This window comes from Drosophila subpulchrella, chromosome 3L (genome assembly GCF_014743375.2).
Source record: "Drosophila subpulchrella strain 33 F10 #4 breed RU33 chromosome 3L, RU_Dsub_v1.1 Primary Assembly, whole genome shotgun sequence".
In the NCBI taxonomy this organism is placed as follows: Eukaryota; Metazoa; Arthropoda; class Insecta; order Diptera; family Drosophilidae; genus Drosophila; species Drosophila subpulchrella.
In genome coordinates, this window is record NC_050612.1 from 14,029,691 (window position 1) to 14,046,037 (window position 16,347).

Genomic DNA, 16,347 nt, shown 5'->3' on the forward strand with positions numbered 1-16,347 from the left:
TGATTCCTCTACCCGTTTTCTTTGTTGTTTTAGAGTGATCTTGAGCTTGAACACGACCACGTTCGTGACATTCATTCATAACATTGCGAGTTCCTAGCATCGAAGTTTGGGGAGTGGTTACACTGCGATAGGTGGTTACTTCCAGGAACTACGGGGCTATAAGTTCACACCTCAATTAGACCGACATGATAGGCACTTGTTTAACATGATCAACATAATTGATAGAGATAAGGTCAACTAATATGTATATAAAAGGCATCAAATTTTTGGCAACGATGCAGAGTACATCTCGAACATCACAAGTGGAATAATACAAGTGAACAAGATGAAAGGTGAGGACGTGCACAATTTTAATATTAACCCGGACTCAGAGCCCCTTTTCTCCACTCCAGTTACTCTACTAGCTGTGGTGGCACTCACTACAGTGGCATCCTTCGTTGGAGCCGCCGATCCTGAATGCATATACCGGAAGATACGAGGATTCTCGGCGCACTGGCCGAATCCCTTGAGCTGCTCCACCTACTACCGTTGCTCCTCGAAGAACACCGTGCGCAAGGTGACGTGTCCGTTGGGCAAGGAGTACAACCCGAAGAGTGGCAGGTGCTCCAACGCAGGTCGAGGTCTCTGTAAGCTGAGTCTCATAGCTCCACTTGCCGAGGTAACTTTAAAATCCTTCAAAGGGTCTAATTCATAATCCACTTATCTTTATTATAATACCCTTATTCTCCAGACCACTAATGTGTGTTCCTCAGAAGTGAATGGAGCCTATCTGGCTAAGAGCGGCTATTGTGCCGAGTTCTACATCTGCGACGAGCAGACGGCCTACCCTCAGAAGTGCGACTCAGGAAGCTACTTCAATGATACCCAGGGTGCCTGCCTTCCGGATACGAACTCTACCTGCTGGCAGAACCTGTGCGTCGGAAAGACGAGCGGTGTGTTCTTGGCTAACGAGGAGAACTGCGGCAGCTACTATGTGTGCTCCGACTCGGAGGCCACTCTTCAGACTTGTCCTCTGGGCAGTTTCTTCAACACAACGGTGGCCGCCTGCACCGTCGACACTGGAAACAAGGAATGCTGGACTAACTTCTGCATTGGAAAGACTGATGGATCGGCTGTGGCTGACGAGTCCAACTGCTCCGCGTTTTACGTGTGCTCCAACAGCACGGCCACCGCTCAGGAATGTCCTGAAGGTAGTCACTTTGAAGACACCAACTGGGGTTGTGTTCCCGGGGATTGTACCACGGAGTCACCAACCACAACCACTGAACCCTGTGATGAGGTGACAACTACAACCACTGAACCTTGTGATGAGGTGACAACGACCACCACTGAACCCTGCGATGAGGTGACAACTACAACCACTGAACCTTGTGAAGAGGTGACAACTACAACCACTGCACCTTGTGATGAGGTGACAACTACAACCACTGAACCTTGTGATGAGGTGACAACCACAACCACTGAACCCTGCGATGAGGTGACAACCACCACCACCGAGCCTTGTAATGAGGTGACAACCACCACCACCGAACCCTGTGTTGAGGTGACAACTACAACCACTGAACCCTGCGATGAGGTGACAACTACAACCACTACTGAACCTTGTGATGAGGTGACAACCACCACCACCGAACCCTGTAATGAGGTGACAACGGAACCTCCAGCCTCCTGCGATTGTGGTGACATCAAGAACGCCGAATTCATTCCCGATGTGGATAACTGCCGCAAGTACTTCATCTGCAGCGATGGTGTCCTGGTGGCCAAAGATTGCGGCAAGGGAAACTTGTTCAATGCCACCCTCAGCGTTTGTGAGGTGGATTCAAAGAACGAGTGCTGCGTGGAGGATTGCACAGATGGTGAGGTGAAAGTGGATCCCCAGGATTGCACCAAGTACTTCAAGTGTCAGAGTGCCGATTGGACATCCACACCGTGTGCAGCAGGAAGCTATTTCAATGTAACTCTGAAGACTTGCCAAGTGGACAAAGACAATGTGTGCATTGAAGCTTCGACCTCCACAGAACCCACAGTCGCTACTGTTAACCAATGCAGTGCCCGAGATCTCCCAGCCAGCGGTAAGAATTGCTGGAGCTACAAGGTCTGCATCGATGGCCAGTGGGAGGATGAGTCTTGCCTGGCGGACTACTACTTCAACGCCACATTGGGCATTTGCCGCCCGGATACAGATAACCTCTGTCCGGAGAACCGATCGAGTGGATCCCGTCAGAAGAGGAGCGTGGAGGATTGCACCTGCGAGGGCGGCATCGCGCAGGGAAGCATCATCAGCCATCCCACCGATTGCGGGAAGTATCTGATCTGCGAGAATGGAGAGCTGGTGGAGGGCCTGTGCGGCGTGGGCAATATCTTCAAGAATTGCAGCGGCGTCTGCGTTCCGGACACCAAGGCCACCTGCTGGGTGTGCATCAACAAACCGAATGGCTACCAGATGCCCAATCCGACCGATTGCACCAGTTATTTGACCTGCTGGAATGGCTTGGCCACGGAGCACTCTTGTGGATCCGGGGAGTGGTACAATGGCAAAGATGAGTGCGCCATTGATGTGTATGGCAAGTGTATCAACCCATGCTCCTGCACCGCCAACGGCAACGTGGCCCATCCCATCTGCACCGATTACTTCAAGTGCACGGACGGAGTTCCCCAGGTGGTGCAGTGCCCCGCCGGTGAGGCCTTCGATTCTAAAACTGGTCTGTGCTCCGCCACCGCAGAGTGCTCGGCCAAGAACTGCGCCACCGCCTCTGACGGCACCACTTACCCCGTGGCCGGAGACACAACCAAGTTCTACGTATGCCTCAACAAGGAGCCCACCATTGTAGCCTGTCCGGCTAATACCGCCTACGATGCAGACCTGGGCTTTTGCAAGACCGTACCCAGTGTAAGTTAACACATTGACTTTAAAGACTATATAAAAATAGCTTAGTCTCACTTTTAGGCGATGCCTCAAATCGTTTTTAATTTTTATAAAAATTAAGTTATTTTTATCTGGCAGTCCTACGAGAGCTATTATTATTAATTAAGGTTTTATATTTCTCTCTTTGTAACAAATCTAGCCTGATTGCGACCAGACTGTGTGCAAGACTGCCACTGAGTACTCGACCTACCCATCGCAGAGTAACGACTCTTCGACTTTCTGCCTGTGCGAAAATGGTGGAGGATATCTCAAGTCATGCCCCACCGGATTGTTTTACGACGAAACTACAGACACCTGCTCTTTCGTAAGTCCCTGTATAAATATATATGTAAGGGATTTGCAGTTATTAAATCATAACTTTTATGTTTACAGTCAGGAAACTGCGATCCTCTGATCTGCACCGGTGAGTCGGAGTACCACGTTTCCACGGACTACGAGGACCCCAATAGTTTCTGTTTGTGCCGCGCTGGCGATCCCATCTCAGTGCCCTGTCCCCGAGGCTACACTTTTGACAGCAATAAGATGGAGTGCGTCCTCATTTCTCAGCCAGATGTAAGCGTTTAGGGATATATCCTGGATTTGTAATCATTACTTTTCTAATATCTTTAAAGCCACGATGCTCATGCCATGCATGCGTGGGCAAGACGGACTTCGATACTGTTTCGGCTTTGGATACTACCGATGGCTTCTGCCTCTGCGTGGACGAGGTTCCCAAGTACGTCAGCTGCCCCGATAATTCCCAATATGACAATGATCTGGGTTACTGCACCAGCACTGCGGTAAGCCGTTTCCAGGGTTATAGTTCAGTCATCTTTAATGGATATTCATCTTGCAGGAAGAAACTACTTGCGCTGTGAATGCCTGTAATGCCACCACTTGTGAGAAGGAATCGGACTACAACACCTTCCCCGTGCAAAGCGATCCATCTGGCTTTTGCTACTGCCTTAACTACTGTCCAATCTATCGCGCCTGTGGCGATAATCTGGAGTACAACGAAAAGTTAGGAATCTGCATGGAACCAGTGGTGAGTGATGGGATCACCAAAATATTACTTACATGGTGTTCGATTTTTAATGTTTATAATCATTATTAGGATTCCTGTGCTGTCCCCAAATGCAATGAAGAGAAATGTGACGTCCTGGCGGAGTACGCACCATATGAGCCCAACGAGGGATCAGATGGATTCTGCTATTGTGCGGGCGGTTTGCCAACCTTCCGTCTCTGTCCCGATGGCCTGGAATTCGATGCCTCTTTGGGATTTTGCAAAAAGCCTGTGGTAAGACGATGTCCCCGTATAACTAGGGTGCGTTGGGTTAATTCTGTATTATTTTCAGGATGGCTGCGTGACTGCCCTGTGTGATGTTGGCAAGTGCTCTACCTATAGCGACTACGATCCCTTCCCAGTAAACGGGGCTACCGCGGACAGCGATTCCTTCTGTTACTGTGAAGATGGCGACGTTGTCCTGACGCAGTGCAGCCCCGAAATGGTGTACCTTGCGGATCAGGGGCGATGCGGAGTGGTGGCGGTAAGAATGACTTTTTCCTGTTTGAGGATGGTCATTGATATAGTCTTTCTTAGGCATCCGAGTGCGTTTGCGAAGCGGGTCAGTGCGGCACCTCCAGTGAGTACTACTCCTATCCGGCTCTGAGCACGGTCGATGGCTTCTGCTTGTGCGTGGGTGGTCTCCCAGTGTTTAAGGATTGCCCCGACGGTAAGACCTACAACACCGCCGTGGATGCCTGCCTGTCGCCCACTTCCAAGATCACCGAGGCCAGCCTCTGCGATGCAAGCCGATGCCACAGCCGTGCCGTTTTGGCCTCCACTTTTGCGGCCACCAATACCAACAGTGGATACTGCAGCTGCCAGGATGTGGGAGTTTCCAACTTCACCAGCTGTGCGGATGAGCATGTTTACGAGGAGAGCGCAGGATCCTGTGTGCTCGAGGCTTGCGATTACACCTACTGCCTGAACAAAATCGCCTCGGAAACCTTCGAGGCGAAGAACACCACCGATGGCTTCTGCTCCTGCAATGGAGTGGCCACCTTCCATCATTGCGAAACGGGACATGTTTTCGACAAGGTCCAGGGCATTTGTCTGCTGAAGGACGGCATGGCTATGATCTCTTGCAACCTCAAGGAATGCCTGAAGCGAAGCCAATTCGAACCCTTTGCCGCGGAAAACACCAGGTCCGGATTCTGCTCCTGCGATGACCAGGAACGAGTCAGTGTCACCTATCATCCTTGTGCCGAGGGCCATCTATTTGCCCCCGAACTCGGCGTGTGCAAGGACCACGACATCCAGAAGCGCTCCTTGGAGGCGGAGGAAAACGTAAGGTCCCTGTCCTTGTTTAAAAAATTCTTCCCTACACTCTTCTAGGCCAGTATTGAGCCGCTTTTTATACTCTTATACACTACCTTATGACATTAGTTGTTATTTATGAGTTACGATTTATGTGAATGTTCCGCTTGTTCCACTTCTATACGTATTAAATACCCAATAATGTACTCTACTCACATATGCGCTACAATAAATTCAAAATAGATGAATTACAAAATTTCGGCTTTTCATTTGGGTGCCTATAGAATGGAACATGTGGATTTTGCCAAGTTTCAGAAAAAGTAGGGTGATCAAGGTAAAGGCGGGATTTATTCAAAGAAGATAAAGTGAAGCGTGGGACTACAGTTTTAACATCTAAAAGATGTATGAGAGATCTGAACTTTATGCTAAGAAATTTAATCGGAATCTCAGGTAATACTTCATTAGCGTGAATAGTATTGACATTAGGCTTTACAAAAAATAGTTTAAAGTAGGACGGTTACTAATTTTAAAATGTTTAGATATTATAACATTCCCTTACTTATCCATATCCCCTCAGAGATTTGGAATATCATTTATTTTAATAACCCTCTACTTTTTTAAGATTTGTTACATGGATGAGATGCGCTCGGTGCCAGCGAACTGTTCCCAGTACGAGGTGTGCATCGATGGCCACTGGCGTCGACGCACTTGCTCCGACCAGCGGTACTACAATCCGGAGCAGCAGCGATGCCTGGAGCCCCGGGACGACCTGGTCTGTGCCTACGCCCGCGTATCGAATCTACCGCCCTGCAGCAATGTGAGCGAATCTCGGACAGTTGTGGCCAAAAGTGGCAACTGTCTGCAATACTTCCGCTGCTTCGGTGGCAAATGGCGCCTGCGCAACTGCCCCAAGCAGCATTACTACTCCCCTTCGATAGGATCATGTCTCCCCTTGCCGAGGGGCCATGAGCAGGAAAGGAATCAAACCATGTGCGGCTTGGCCAGGAGCAAGTCTGTCAGTAATTCCTCGCAGGATTGCCAGCACCTAGCAGTACGTCCTTCGTTGGCAGGAGGCTGTCAAAGTTACCTCATGTGCCTGGACAACTCCTGGTGGCTGCATCAGTGTCCCTTGGGCATGTTCTTTAGCCGGGAGCACAACTACTGTCTGCCCAATGATGCGGGTCAGTGCTCTCAGCCAGCAGAGCCAAATGCGACGAACTGCTCCAATGGAGACAGCCGGTCCTTGGTGGGCAGTTGCCACAGCTACGAGCTGTGTGCAGGTGGTCAGTGGACCAGGAGACGCTGCCAGGAGCGGGAGCAATTCGAACCCATGCTGGGATGTATGCCCAGCGATGGAAGCTGTCATGACAATGGGATGAGACGGATCTGTCAGGAGGGGGATCTACGAGCTCGGTTCAGAGACAACTGCTCCCAGACATTCCTCTACTGCGAGGCGGAGGAGTGGCATTTGGGCAGCTGCCTAAGAGGGCATAGTTTTGCCGGCAGTCTTAACAAGTGCCAGGTGCAATCGCAGTGCCAGCTCCAGATGAGGGATCTCCCCTCGGAGAATCGGTGCCTGGGTCAGATGGATGGCCTGAGTGTCGCCGATCCCTCGGATTGCACTCGATTCTACCTGTGCCTCCAGCAGACTCCCGCCATCCTGCAGAACTGCGTCTCCGGCAGCTTCTTCGACTCCAGCCAAGGATACTGCCGACCAAATGATGGCTCTTGCCAGCTGGCCATTTGCTCGGGTATGGAAGATGGCAAACTGGTGGCACATCCGGAGGATTGTCGTTCTTACTACAGCTGCTCCAGCCAGAATGGAACCCGGTTGATACAGTGTGATGAGGGGCAGTACTTCCACAGCTTGCTCTCAATTTGCCGGATGGATTATGGCCAGTGCCGAAAAGTTTCCAATGATGAGGATACTGGGACCGCAACCAGGATGTGCTCTGGACTGCATGGAGTGAGATTACCCCACGAGCGCTACTGCAATTTGTACTACGCCTGCGTAAGGGGACTAGCTATTCCCGTGGAGTGTCCAGCAGACCATCAATTTAATCCGGTGCTCTCCACCTGCGAACCGGAATCACAGGCGGTACAACCATGTCCCAATGGTCAGCTGGAGGGGAATATTAGCTACGTCTACAGCTGTGGAAACCTCCAAGATGGCAGCTTCCTGGCCAATCGGACTGACTGCACCCGGTACTTTATCTGCGCCGGAGGAGTGGCCACTGCCCAGCGATGTGCCGCGGGCACCTTCTTCGATTCGGAGCAACAGCTCTGCCTGGCCGATGATGGCTCATGTCCACTGGTGGAATCAGATACAGATTATGATGACAGTCCAAACAATCAGCATGTGCCTCCAGATCCGATGGTTTGTGAGGGCAAACATGGATATATCATGCCCGATCCGGCCAACTGCAATAACTTCTACATCTGCGTCTCTGGAAAACTTCGCCATGAGCTTTGCTATACGGATTACTTCTTCAACACCACGTTGCAGCAGTGTCAGGCCTACGAAGTCATCTCGAATGGAGATTCCATAACAGAGAAATCTGTAGAGTCCCGACAGGTGGCGTTAGGTGGTCAGGAAAAGGCAGCGACGACTGGGATCTGCAAGGATGCGCCCACTACTTTTGCTGGAATATGTGGTGTCATCGGAAATGGCGCTTATGTGGCGGAGCAGGGTGACTGTAGAAGATACACTAGCTGCGAGGACGATGAACCCGTCTCCCAGCGATGTCGCAACGGCGAAAGCTTCGACAGTCTCTTGGGAATCTGTCGACAGAGCGATGGAACCTGCCTCATGGAGAACGGCGAAAGGGTGGGAGTCTGTAACGGAAAGCATGGTCAATTGACTCGGGATGCCGACAACTGCAGGGGATACTTCACCTGCGTCCATGGCCAAAAGATCGATGGAGAATGCCCCCAAGGAGAGTGGTTCAACCGGCTGACCAGCAGCTGCGAAGTTGATGTCTTGCAACAGTGCATAAGTTCTCCAATGAACGTAATCAGCGGCGATAGTTTGGGTTAAATGAAGGATTGGTAGTCAATCTCATGGTGGTGGTCTAATGTATATATTAACATATACTACAAAAGCATATTCACGAAAATAACATCTATGTTTTAGTTCCAATAAATATATTTGAAGAGTAATCAATGAAGTGGAATGTAGAGACTTAAATCCCTTAAATATTTGAAATAGTTGTATTAATCAACGGCTTTATATAAAATCCATGTGGTAAGACAAAGAAAATAAATACAATGATCATAAGTGCTTCAATGAAATGAATAGATATACCACTTTTTCATGTGCACAGTCAATTGAGAAATTCCATATCCATATATTCATAACAAAGAAATAATGCGTTCACTTTACTAACAAAGGTTAATACACCAAAATAATATTTAATTATTTGACGAGTATAAATAAGTGGACATCCCGTTTTAGAAAGTAAAGGATACGTATTCTGAATTGACATTGCCACCAAGCAGTAAAAAAAGATGAAAGAAAACACGCAATACCTTCTCTAAATATGTTACTATAAGTGGGCTCAAATTTGACGCAACGACGACCACAAATAAGTGAAATTTGCCTACTTCAATTCTCGAACTGAAATTGTTCTTCACTAACAATAAGATACGGCCAATCAAAAACAATGGAGGCCCAAAAACGGACAAATCAGCACGCACTTACCCCCGAAATAACAAAATTAAGCAAGGATACCACAGTTATAAATGACGTGCATTCAATCAAAATAGACTCCCAGCTATACAATAATAGCACTCACAATATACGAGTACCAGACAATGTCGCATATTACTCTATTTTTATGGTCCCGAATTAAAGGTAGTAATCGTCAAGGGTGCGTTGCTTAGGGTGCCCCTGGGATAGCTTCGTTCAAGCCTTAAATTAATTTTGCCTATAGGTCAACCTGCATTACATATGTAAGAGTCCAAGCACTATAAGCACCGTCGACCCTGTGAGTAACTGACGTCATTTACAACTATCAATGCGGTGGTCAGGATACGTTGGCCCGGATAGTCGGCCTGATTTAAAATTAGAAAGTCATCACGAAGAGCCTCGTGCAACAGCGAGTCAAATACCATATTAATAGGATATTCGTGTTAAAAGTACCCCAAGACCATTTGGAATGAGTGCTAACTATGGCTTAGCCAGTGATGGGAAAGTACTGATTGTTTATATTTACCTTTAATATAAATAATAAAACATTTTAATTACTTACTGCATAAGTACGTATAGGGAATTGGTACCATCTAGGCATATTGAACCAAAAACACCTCTCAATTTGGTTTTTCTTATCTTATTATAAAAAAAATTCCAATTCTTAAAATATCTTTTAAAATAAAGCAGGATTTTTGATTTCTTGTCCGTCAGATAATCATAATGATGCCTGAGTGTACTTTAAAAAGTCCACATGGAGAATAGACCTATAGGTTCCTATAGGTACAAATACCGCTCATCACTATCGGTAGGACTACTTTTATAGAGCCCTGCTCGAGTTTTACGCGTCGAGAGAACCGCGACTACGAGTACTACCCACCGTGATTAACTATCTGTCCCAGAGTGTCACTGTCCTGAAAGGAGGGTCACAGCTCCTGGTGGTCGGTCAATCGGTCGGGAACCGTCGTGGTGAGCGGTACTCTATATAGAGAGCGGAAAGTGTCCAAATTAAGTGCTATTAGAGGTGGCCAGGATGGACGTGCGAGCGTATACTTGGATAATGTGAACCTTGATTGAAAGATAATAATTATATGCCACACAAAATCAATAGGGGTTCCATTAGTTTGCATTAGGAATCCAAAAACATATAGAGTACCCGTACCAGATCTTAAAAACGATCATTTATTGTGAAAGTGATAACATAACACTCCAACTGCATCGGAATAGAAGCCGCAATCAATAATCGATTACTCATATACGACGGGAGCGAATCAATAAACCTTCAATTGTTGTGATTACTTCAATGGCATGGGACTTTTCACAACTGCCAACAAACGCTGACATTTCCAGGACGTCCGTCGCACGCTTATTAGTGATCCAGGTACGAGTTAGAATGGATTTATTTGTCCCTCGTCCAGTGTCAGTCCACTACTGACCACCACATTCCGATATACATGCATTGTACAAACATATATCCCAATACGAAATCCAGGGCAATTATTTAGAACTATTGTCATTCGTCCGTCTGGGAAAGTGTTCACCACTCGTAGCAACAAGTTTGCTTCTGCCCCTTGAATCGACGACCCAACTGGACTCGCTCCCATAGTGCACCAATGTTAATGTGAAGGCATTATTCCCAATGACTGTTGTTTTTCTCCGATCCCAACCCACAGAAGCCCACATCGGGCTATACAAACACCTTCAGCGGGTCAATGTCGAATGCGTGGCCGAGTTCACCTTTTGATTGGAACGCGTTTGCAAATGAAGATACAAATAGTCTTAAGGGTATAAATTAACGCCCTGCGCGAGGCCTGTAGTATAAACATACATGAATAGTTAATGGCTTTGGGGAATCGGGGGATAAAATATGTGCAGCCTGACGACTCTTGAATGACGGCCAACAAAGAGCCCCCTCCCCTTAAAGTTTCTGAACTTGTGACTTTAAATAGTTTATCATGGGTAACGGAGCAGGTGCTCCAAACTAGGCCAAATTAGAAAGTGGCCCCATATGACCTGCCGCCCATTCAATTTTCCGTACACACAGTTCCATGACGCCATAGTTTCGGCGCAGAGAGAAGACGATGAGCAGTCACGAAGGAAGGTCCGGCGAGAGGTCACACATCTTTCAGATCCGCATTGACAGCGTTGAGGATGAGAGCACCGCCCCCATAACGGAGGCCAGTTCTCGAGAGGATCTCATCGGCAGCGCCGCCCGGGAGGGCGACAGGGCCAGCGAGCAGTCGGTCTTTCAGTTCCCCAGTGAGTAGATGCGATTTATCCATTAAGAACATCAAATAAATCATTTAGATTATAATTAAAATAACAGGCAAACATCCTTATGGTTATGGTTACAAGTTGTAAAAGTGTTCTTGATAATTGCCAATAGAACTTGACCTCGAATTAGGAAAGCTCCAGTTATGAAACAGTGAGGAAGTTGGATAAACCCATTTAATATACACATAAAAAACTCATTTAAAAATAATTTTGACTTTATAAAGAGTATTCTGATTAAAAATAAAACTGTTTAGGCTTATTATTTTATATGATTGAACCTTAGATATATAATAAAAACTATCTAATAATATATTGAAATATTGCAAATACTATTATATCGACTTTAGGGACTTCAAAAGAACGACTGTAGCTTACAAATAAAAGAAAGACAAAATTTAAAGTACTGGTAAATACTTTTTTTGGACTTTCCGCTGCTACCTTATAGACACAATTATGTAATTATCTGCTTTGTTTTTGTTTGAAATGTATAATTAATTATTTAAAAAGTCACGATATACATAATATTCCAAAGGCCTTACGTTTTATTTTTTAGTTAGATAATAATATAGTACTGAAAGTATTTTTATTTATCTTTATAATTACTTAAGTAATTTTTTTAATTATCCCCTCCAGGATTCCTATCGGTGCCAACGCTGCGAAGCCCGCGCCAATCCCCAGAGCCCTCCACTAGGAGGCAGGTGATGTCCAGTCCGGCCAAGAGTGAGCGAATGAGCCGCCGGAGCCAGACGAAGGTGCGACCACGAAGACTTAGCCAGGATAGTGGCATTGTGGCGGGAAAATTGATAGGATACGGGGTGAGCTCGGTTTGTTGTTCAAACCACGAGAATTTATTACTAACTGCGAACCTATATTTACAGGAGGGTACGTTTATTGACTCCAACCTCCAGTCAAGACATCCAATCGAAACGGATCCGCCAGATAGCTTATACAGCTGCCAAGGGAACGATAATGTTGCGGTCTTTCCCACCAAGCCCGCCACTCCGATTCCGCCAAAATCCAAGTTGAGTGCCAACCGGGCTCGGGCAGGATCGGCTGCCTACACGGAAAAGTGGCTCAACTCCTCGGTGATGCGGACGAGCAATGGCAATCCCCTGTTCCCCAAGTCCAACTCGATTGCAGTGCCACTGCCCACGCATCTGGAATCCGAGTCGGCGGAACCGAGTCCCACGCAGGCATTTGGTCCCAAGATCGTGGGCAGCAATGAGGAGGATATTCCTGGAACGGCAATGCGGCGGAACTTGGGTCTAAACTTGAGTCCCACACTGGGCTCCGGTGAAAGGGTGAATCAGTCCTATGAGATTATGGAGTCCTCGCATTCCAACGTTTTACCCGACCAATTTGGCTATCGGCAACTCATTCCCACGGAACGAAAGGCCTCGGATAGCACGAGTTCCGTGAGCGAAAGTTACTATGGCAGTCGAAAGGCCAGCAAAAGCAACAGCCTGGGTGGAGAATCCGGAGACGAGCGGAGGGTCAGCAAGCAGGATCGGGAGGGCTTGGATCCGGAATCGCTGATGTTCCGCGACGGCCGGCGGAAAGTGGACATGGTGCTGGCCTGGGAGGAGGAGGACCTGGGCGTCATGACCGAGGCGGAGGCCAAGCGTCGCGACAACCGACGCTGCTTCATGGAGAACCTCATCAAGGAGGGACTCGAGGTCGAGCTGGAGGACAAGTCGCAGTCCTTCAACGAGAAGACCTTCTTTCTGAAGATTCATCTGCCCTGGCGGCTCGAAACACGACTGGCTGAGGTCATGAATCTAAAGCTGCCCGTCAAGAGATTCATCACCATATCCGTAAAGCCATCTTGGGTGGGTTCCTTGTAAAGTTATATTGCTTTTGGAGTTTTAATTGGTTTTTAATCGTAGGATGAGGAGAATGTTGTTCTGAGGAATGTGCAATATTGGAAGGATGTGTGGCAGCGCCTGACCAAAAAGATTCAGCTGGACCAAACTCTTCTGGAGGGAGAGACTACTTTTAAGGCTGCGACAGCTAATGGCAATCCGGAAGAGCAGTAAGTTGAACGATGAATTAAAAAACTTTAGATGCATAACCGATACAGATTTTACATTACATGGTTAGAACCCAGTGATTACTTTTTAAAATAAATTTAGAACCGATTTCTCAATATCGTGTTAAGGCTTAGTTTTGTTTTGGTTAAAAAGAAGTTAACATTAAGTAAAATTGTTTGGAAAGACACATTGCTATGGACATTTTTGTTACAATAAATTTAAGGACCCTACAAGCGCATGCGCGTATTCTTTATATTAAGTATACGTAGTTCCATGTTTAGTAAACGTGGATGGGTTCGTTAAGTAAATAAACAGTATAGGTATTTCTGTGTGTAATATTTTTAAATGGTTTTCCGTACCCACAGGTTCATTGTCAAAGACCGAGCCACGGCCTTCACCAGTGCCCAGCGTTCGCTGATGGTGATGCAGGTGCTCATCCGGACACCGTTCGACGAGAGCGACCGCAGTGGCATCCGGCGGCTGATAAACGATGGTACATATCTGGGCTGTTTCCCGCTGCACGAGGGGCGCTACGACCGACCCCACTCGAGTGGGATCTCGCTGGACCGCCGGGTGCTCTATCAGACGTGGGCCCATCCCTCCCAGTGGTACAAAAAGCAACCGTTGTGCCTGGTGCGCAAGTACTTCGGCGATAAGATCGCCCTGTACTTCTGCTGGCTGGGCTTCTACACGGAAATGCTCGTCTATCCGTCCGTGGTGGGCACTCTCTGCTTCATCTATGGACTGGCCACTTTGGAGTCGGAGGACAACACGCCCAGCAAGGAGATCTGCAATGAATATGGGACCGGGAACATTACCCTGTGCCCACTTTGCGACAAGGCCTGCAGCTACCAACGACTCTCGGAATCGTGCCTCTTCTCCCGGCTCACCTATCTCTTTGACAATCCCTCGACGGTGTTCTTCGCCATCTTCATGTCCTTCTGGGGTAAGTGGTTTTTAATCATTGGGAGTAAGAAAATAACTAGGGATCGATTTTGTATCTTTAAATTAGCCACCACTTTCCTGGAACTCTGGAAACGCAAACAATCCGTTCTTGTTTGGGAATGGGACTTGCACAACGTCGATATGGATGAGGAGAACCGTCCTGAGTTTGAAACGAATGCCACAACTTTCCGCATGAATCCCGTCACAAGGGAAAAGGAACCCTACATGTCCACCTGGAACAGATCCATAAGATTTGTAATTACGGGTAGTGCAGTGCTTTTTATGGTGAGATGTTATTTCTATAAGTAATGTTTGAAGTACTAATTCTGATTTTTCATCAGATATCTGTGGTTCTATCTGCTGTACTGGGCACCATACTGTATCGTATAACTCTGGTGTCGGTTATATATGGTGGAGGGGGATTTTTTGTTAAGGAGCATGCCAAACTCTTCACCAGTGTCACGGCTGCCCTGATCAATTTGGTGGTCATAATGCTACTTACAAGAGTGGGTTTAGGTTTTCAGATCGCAAACACCGAAGCTTATATCTATTCTATTACAGATCTACCACCGCATGGCCATCAGGTTGACCAACCTGGAGAATCCGCGCACCCACACGGAATACGAGGATTCCTATACGTTCAAGATCTTCTTTTTTGAATTCATGAACTTTTATTCTTCGCTCATCTACATCGCTTTCTTCAAGGGACGGTTTTTCGATTATCCGGGAGACGATCAGGCTCGCAAAAGTGAGTTCTTCAGGCTGAAGAATGATATATGCGATCCGGCGGGTTGCTTATCCGAACTTTGCATCCAACTGGCCATTATAATGGTGGGCAAACAGTGCTGGAACAATTTTATGGAGTACCTATTCCCCAAGTTTTGGAACTGGTGGCGTCAGCGGAAGCACAAACAGGTGGGTTGGAAAATATCCGGACAAAAAAAGAAAATTTTAAGTTACTACTTCTTATCTTAAGGCCACCAAAGATGAGTCCCATTTGCATATGGCCTGGGAGCAGGACTATCACATGCAGGACCCTGGTCGCCTGGCCTTGTTCGATGAGTACCTGGAAATGAGTAAGTATTCCTTTTGTGATATTTCTAAAGTAGGAATATTATTATATAGCCACATATTTTCCTATCAGTTCTTCAATATGGCTTTGTTACCCTTTTTGTGGCTGCATTTCCATTGGCACCGCTCTTTGCCCTGCTGAACAATGTGGCTGAGATCCGCTTGGATGCCTACAAAATGGTCACCCAGGCTAGGCGTCCCTTGGCGGAACGTGTTGAGGACATTGGGGCTTGGTATGGAATCCTTCGGATCATCACCTATACGGCCGTCGTATCGAATGCATTTGTGATAGCCTACACCAGTGACTTTATACCACGAATGGTCTACAAGTTTGTTTATTCCGAGACCCACACTTTGGCTGGCTACATCGAGCACTCGCTGTCCATCTTCAATACCTCGGATTACAAGGAGGAGTGGGGTGCCTCGGTCAGCGAACGAGATCCAGACACCTGCCAGTATCGCGGTTATAGGTGGGTTCCGCATTTTCCCAGTCTCATTTACCTTTATTTATGACTAAATTCATATCCTTTGTAGAAATGGTCCCAAGGATTATGAACCTTATGGACTGAGTCCCCATTACTGGCATGTCTTTGCAGCCCGCTTGGCTTTTGTTGTGGTTTTTGAGGTGGGTTTTATAAAAAAGGTCATGTTTTATAGATCTAGAATCTGAAGCTATATTTTATACGCATCCCATTCCAGCACGTGGTCTTTGTCATAACTGGCATCATGCAGTTCATCATTCCGGATGTCCCGTCCGAGGTGAAGACCCAGATGCAGCGGGAGCAGCTGCTGGCCAAGGAGGCCAAATACAATCACGGGATAAAGCGGGCCCAGGGCGATAGCCAGGACATTATGAGCCTGTTCCGGGACACCAGCAATCGCACATCGATCGCCGGAAGTCAGGGGACTGCCCGAGGAAGCTGGGCTCGCCGCTTCAGCCGAATGAGCGATGGGCTGGATGCCCATGTGGAAGTGGCCGCCCGACCGCGAAGATCGGTGGAGTCCACGGTGTGGGAGGTTTCCTGACACGAGGAGGAGGCCGAGAGTGAGGCCCAGGAACAGAACAAAAGATGAAGCTACACTCGTCTCCTTTCCAGCATCCTAAACTTATATT

At 47.5% G+C, this 16,347-nt stretch overlaps 2 protein-coding genes across 2 annotated transcripts; both read left to right on the top strand.

Annotated features, from left to right (window-relative positions):
* The first annotated feature begins 6 nt into the window (after positions 1 to 6).
* Positions 7 to 8,262, top strand: LOC119555538. Its single transcript, XM_037866970.1, has 12 exons — positions 7 to 332; positions 393 to 658; positions 731 to 1,279; positions 1,613 to 2,890; positions 3,066 to 3,230; positions 3,299 to 3,478; positions 3,538 to 3,705; positions 3,762 to 3,950; positions 4,020 to 4,202; positions 4,261 to 4,452; positions 4,506 to 5,255; positions 5,848 to 8,262. Exons 1-12 carry the CDS (start codon positions 326 to 328, stop codon positions 8,260 to 8,262), a joined length of 6,342 nt encoding a protein of 2,113 aa, XP_037722898.1. The 5' UTR covers positions 7 to 325.
* Positions 8,263 to 9,979: 1,717 nt separating this feature from the next.
* Positions 9,980 to 16,346, top strand: LOC119555540 (anoctamin-4). Its single transcript, XM_037866973.1, has 13 exons — positions 9,980 to 10,294; positions 10,958 to 11,172; positions 11,821 to 12,002; positions 12,066 to 13,016; positions 13,074 to 13,219; positions 13,583 to 14,163; positions 14,230 to 14,447; positions 14,504 to 14,668; positions 14,724 to 15,077; positions 15,139 to 15,238; positions 15,307 to 15,703; positions 15,768 to 15,858; positions 15,933 to 16,346. Exons 2-13 carry the CDS (start codon positions 10,995 to 10,997, stop codon positions 16,257 to 16,259), a joined length of 3,690 nt encoding a protein of 1,229 aa, XP_037722901.1. The 5' UTR covers positions 9,980 to 10,294; positions 10,958 to 10,994; the 3' UTR covers positions 16,260 to 16,346.
* The last annotated feature ends 1 nt before the right edge of the window (position 16,347 follows it).

Excerpts from the sequence above, each read along its gene's own strand:
- LOC119555538 (XM_037866970.1), top strand. Across the intron at positions 3,706-3,761 it reads GTTACTGCACCAGCACTGCG|GAAGAAACTACTTGCGCTGT; the intron begins GTAAGCCGTTTC and ends TTCATCTTGCAG. Across the intron at positions 4,203-4,260 it reads GATTTTGCAAAAAGCCTGTG|GATGGCTGCGTGACTGCCCT; the intron begins GTAAGACGATGT and ends TATTATTTTCAG.
- LOC119555540 (XM_037866973.1), top strand. The coding sequence starts at position 10,995 with ATGAGCAGTCACGAAGGAAGGTCCGGCGAGAGGTCACACATCTTTCAG. Across the intron at positions 13,017-13,073 it reads TATCCGTAAAGCCATCTTGG|GATGAGGAGAATGTTGTTCT; the intron begins GTGGGTTCCTTG and ends TTTTAATCGTAG. Across the intron at positions 15,239-15,306 it reads CGATGAGTACCTGGAAATGA|TTCTTCAATATGGCTTTGTT; the intron begins GTAAGTATTCCT and ends TTTTCCTATCAG.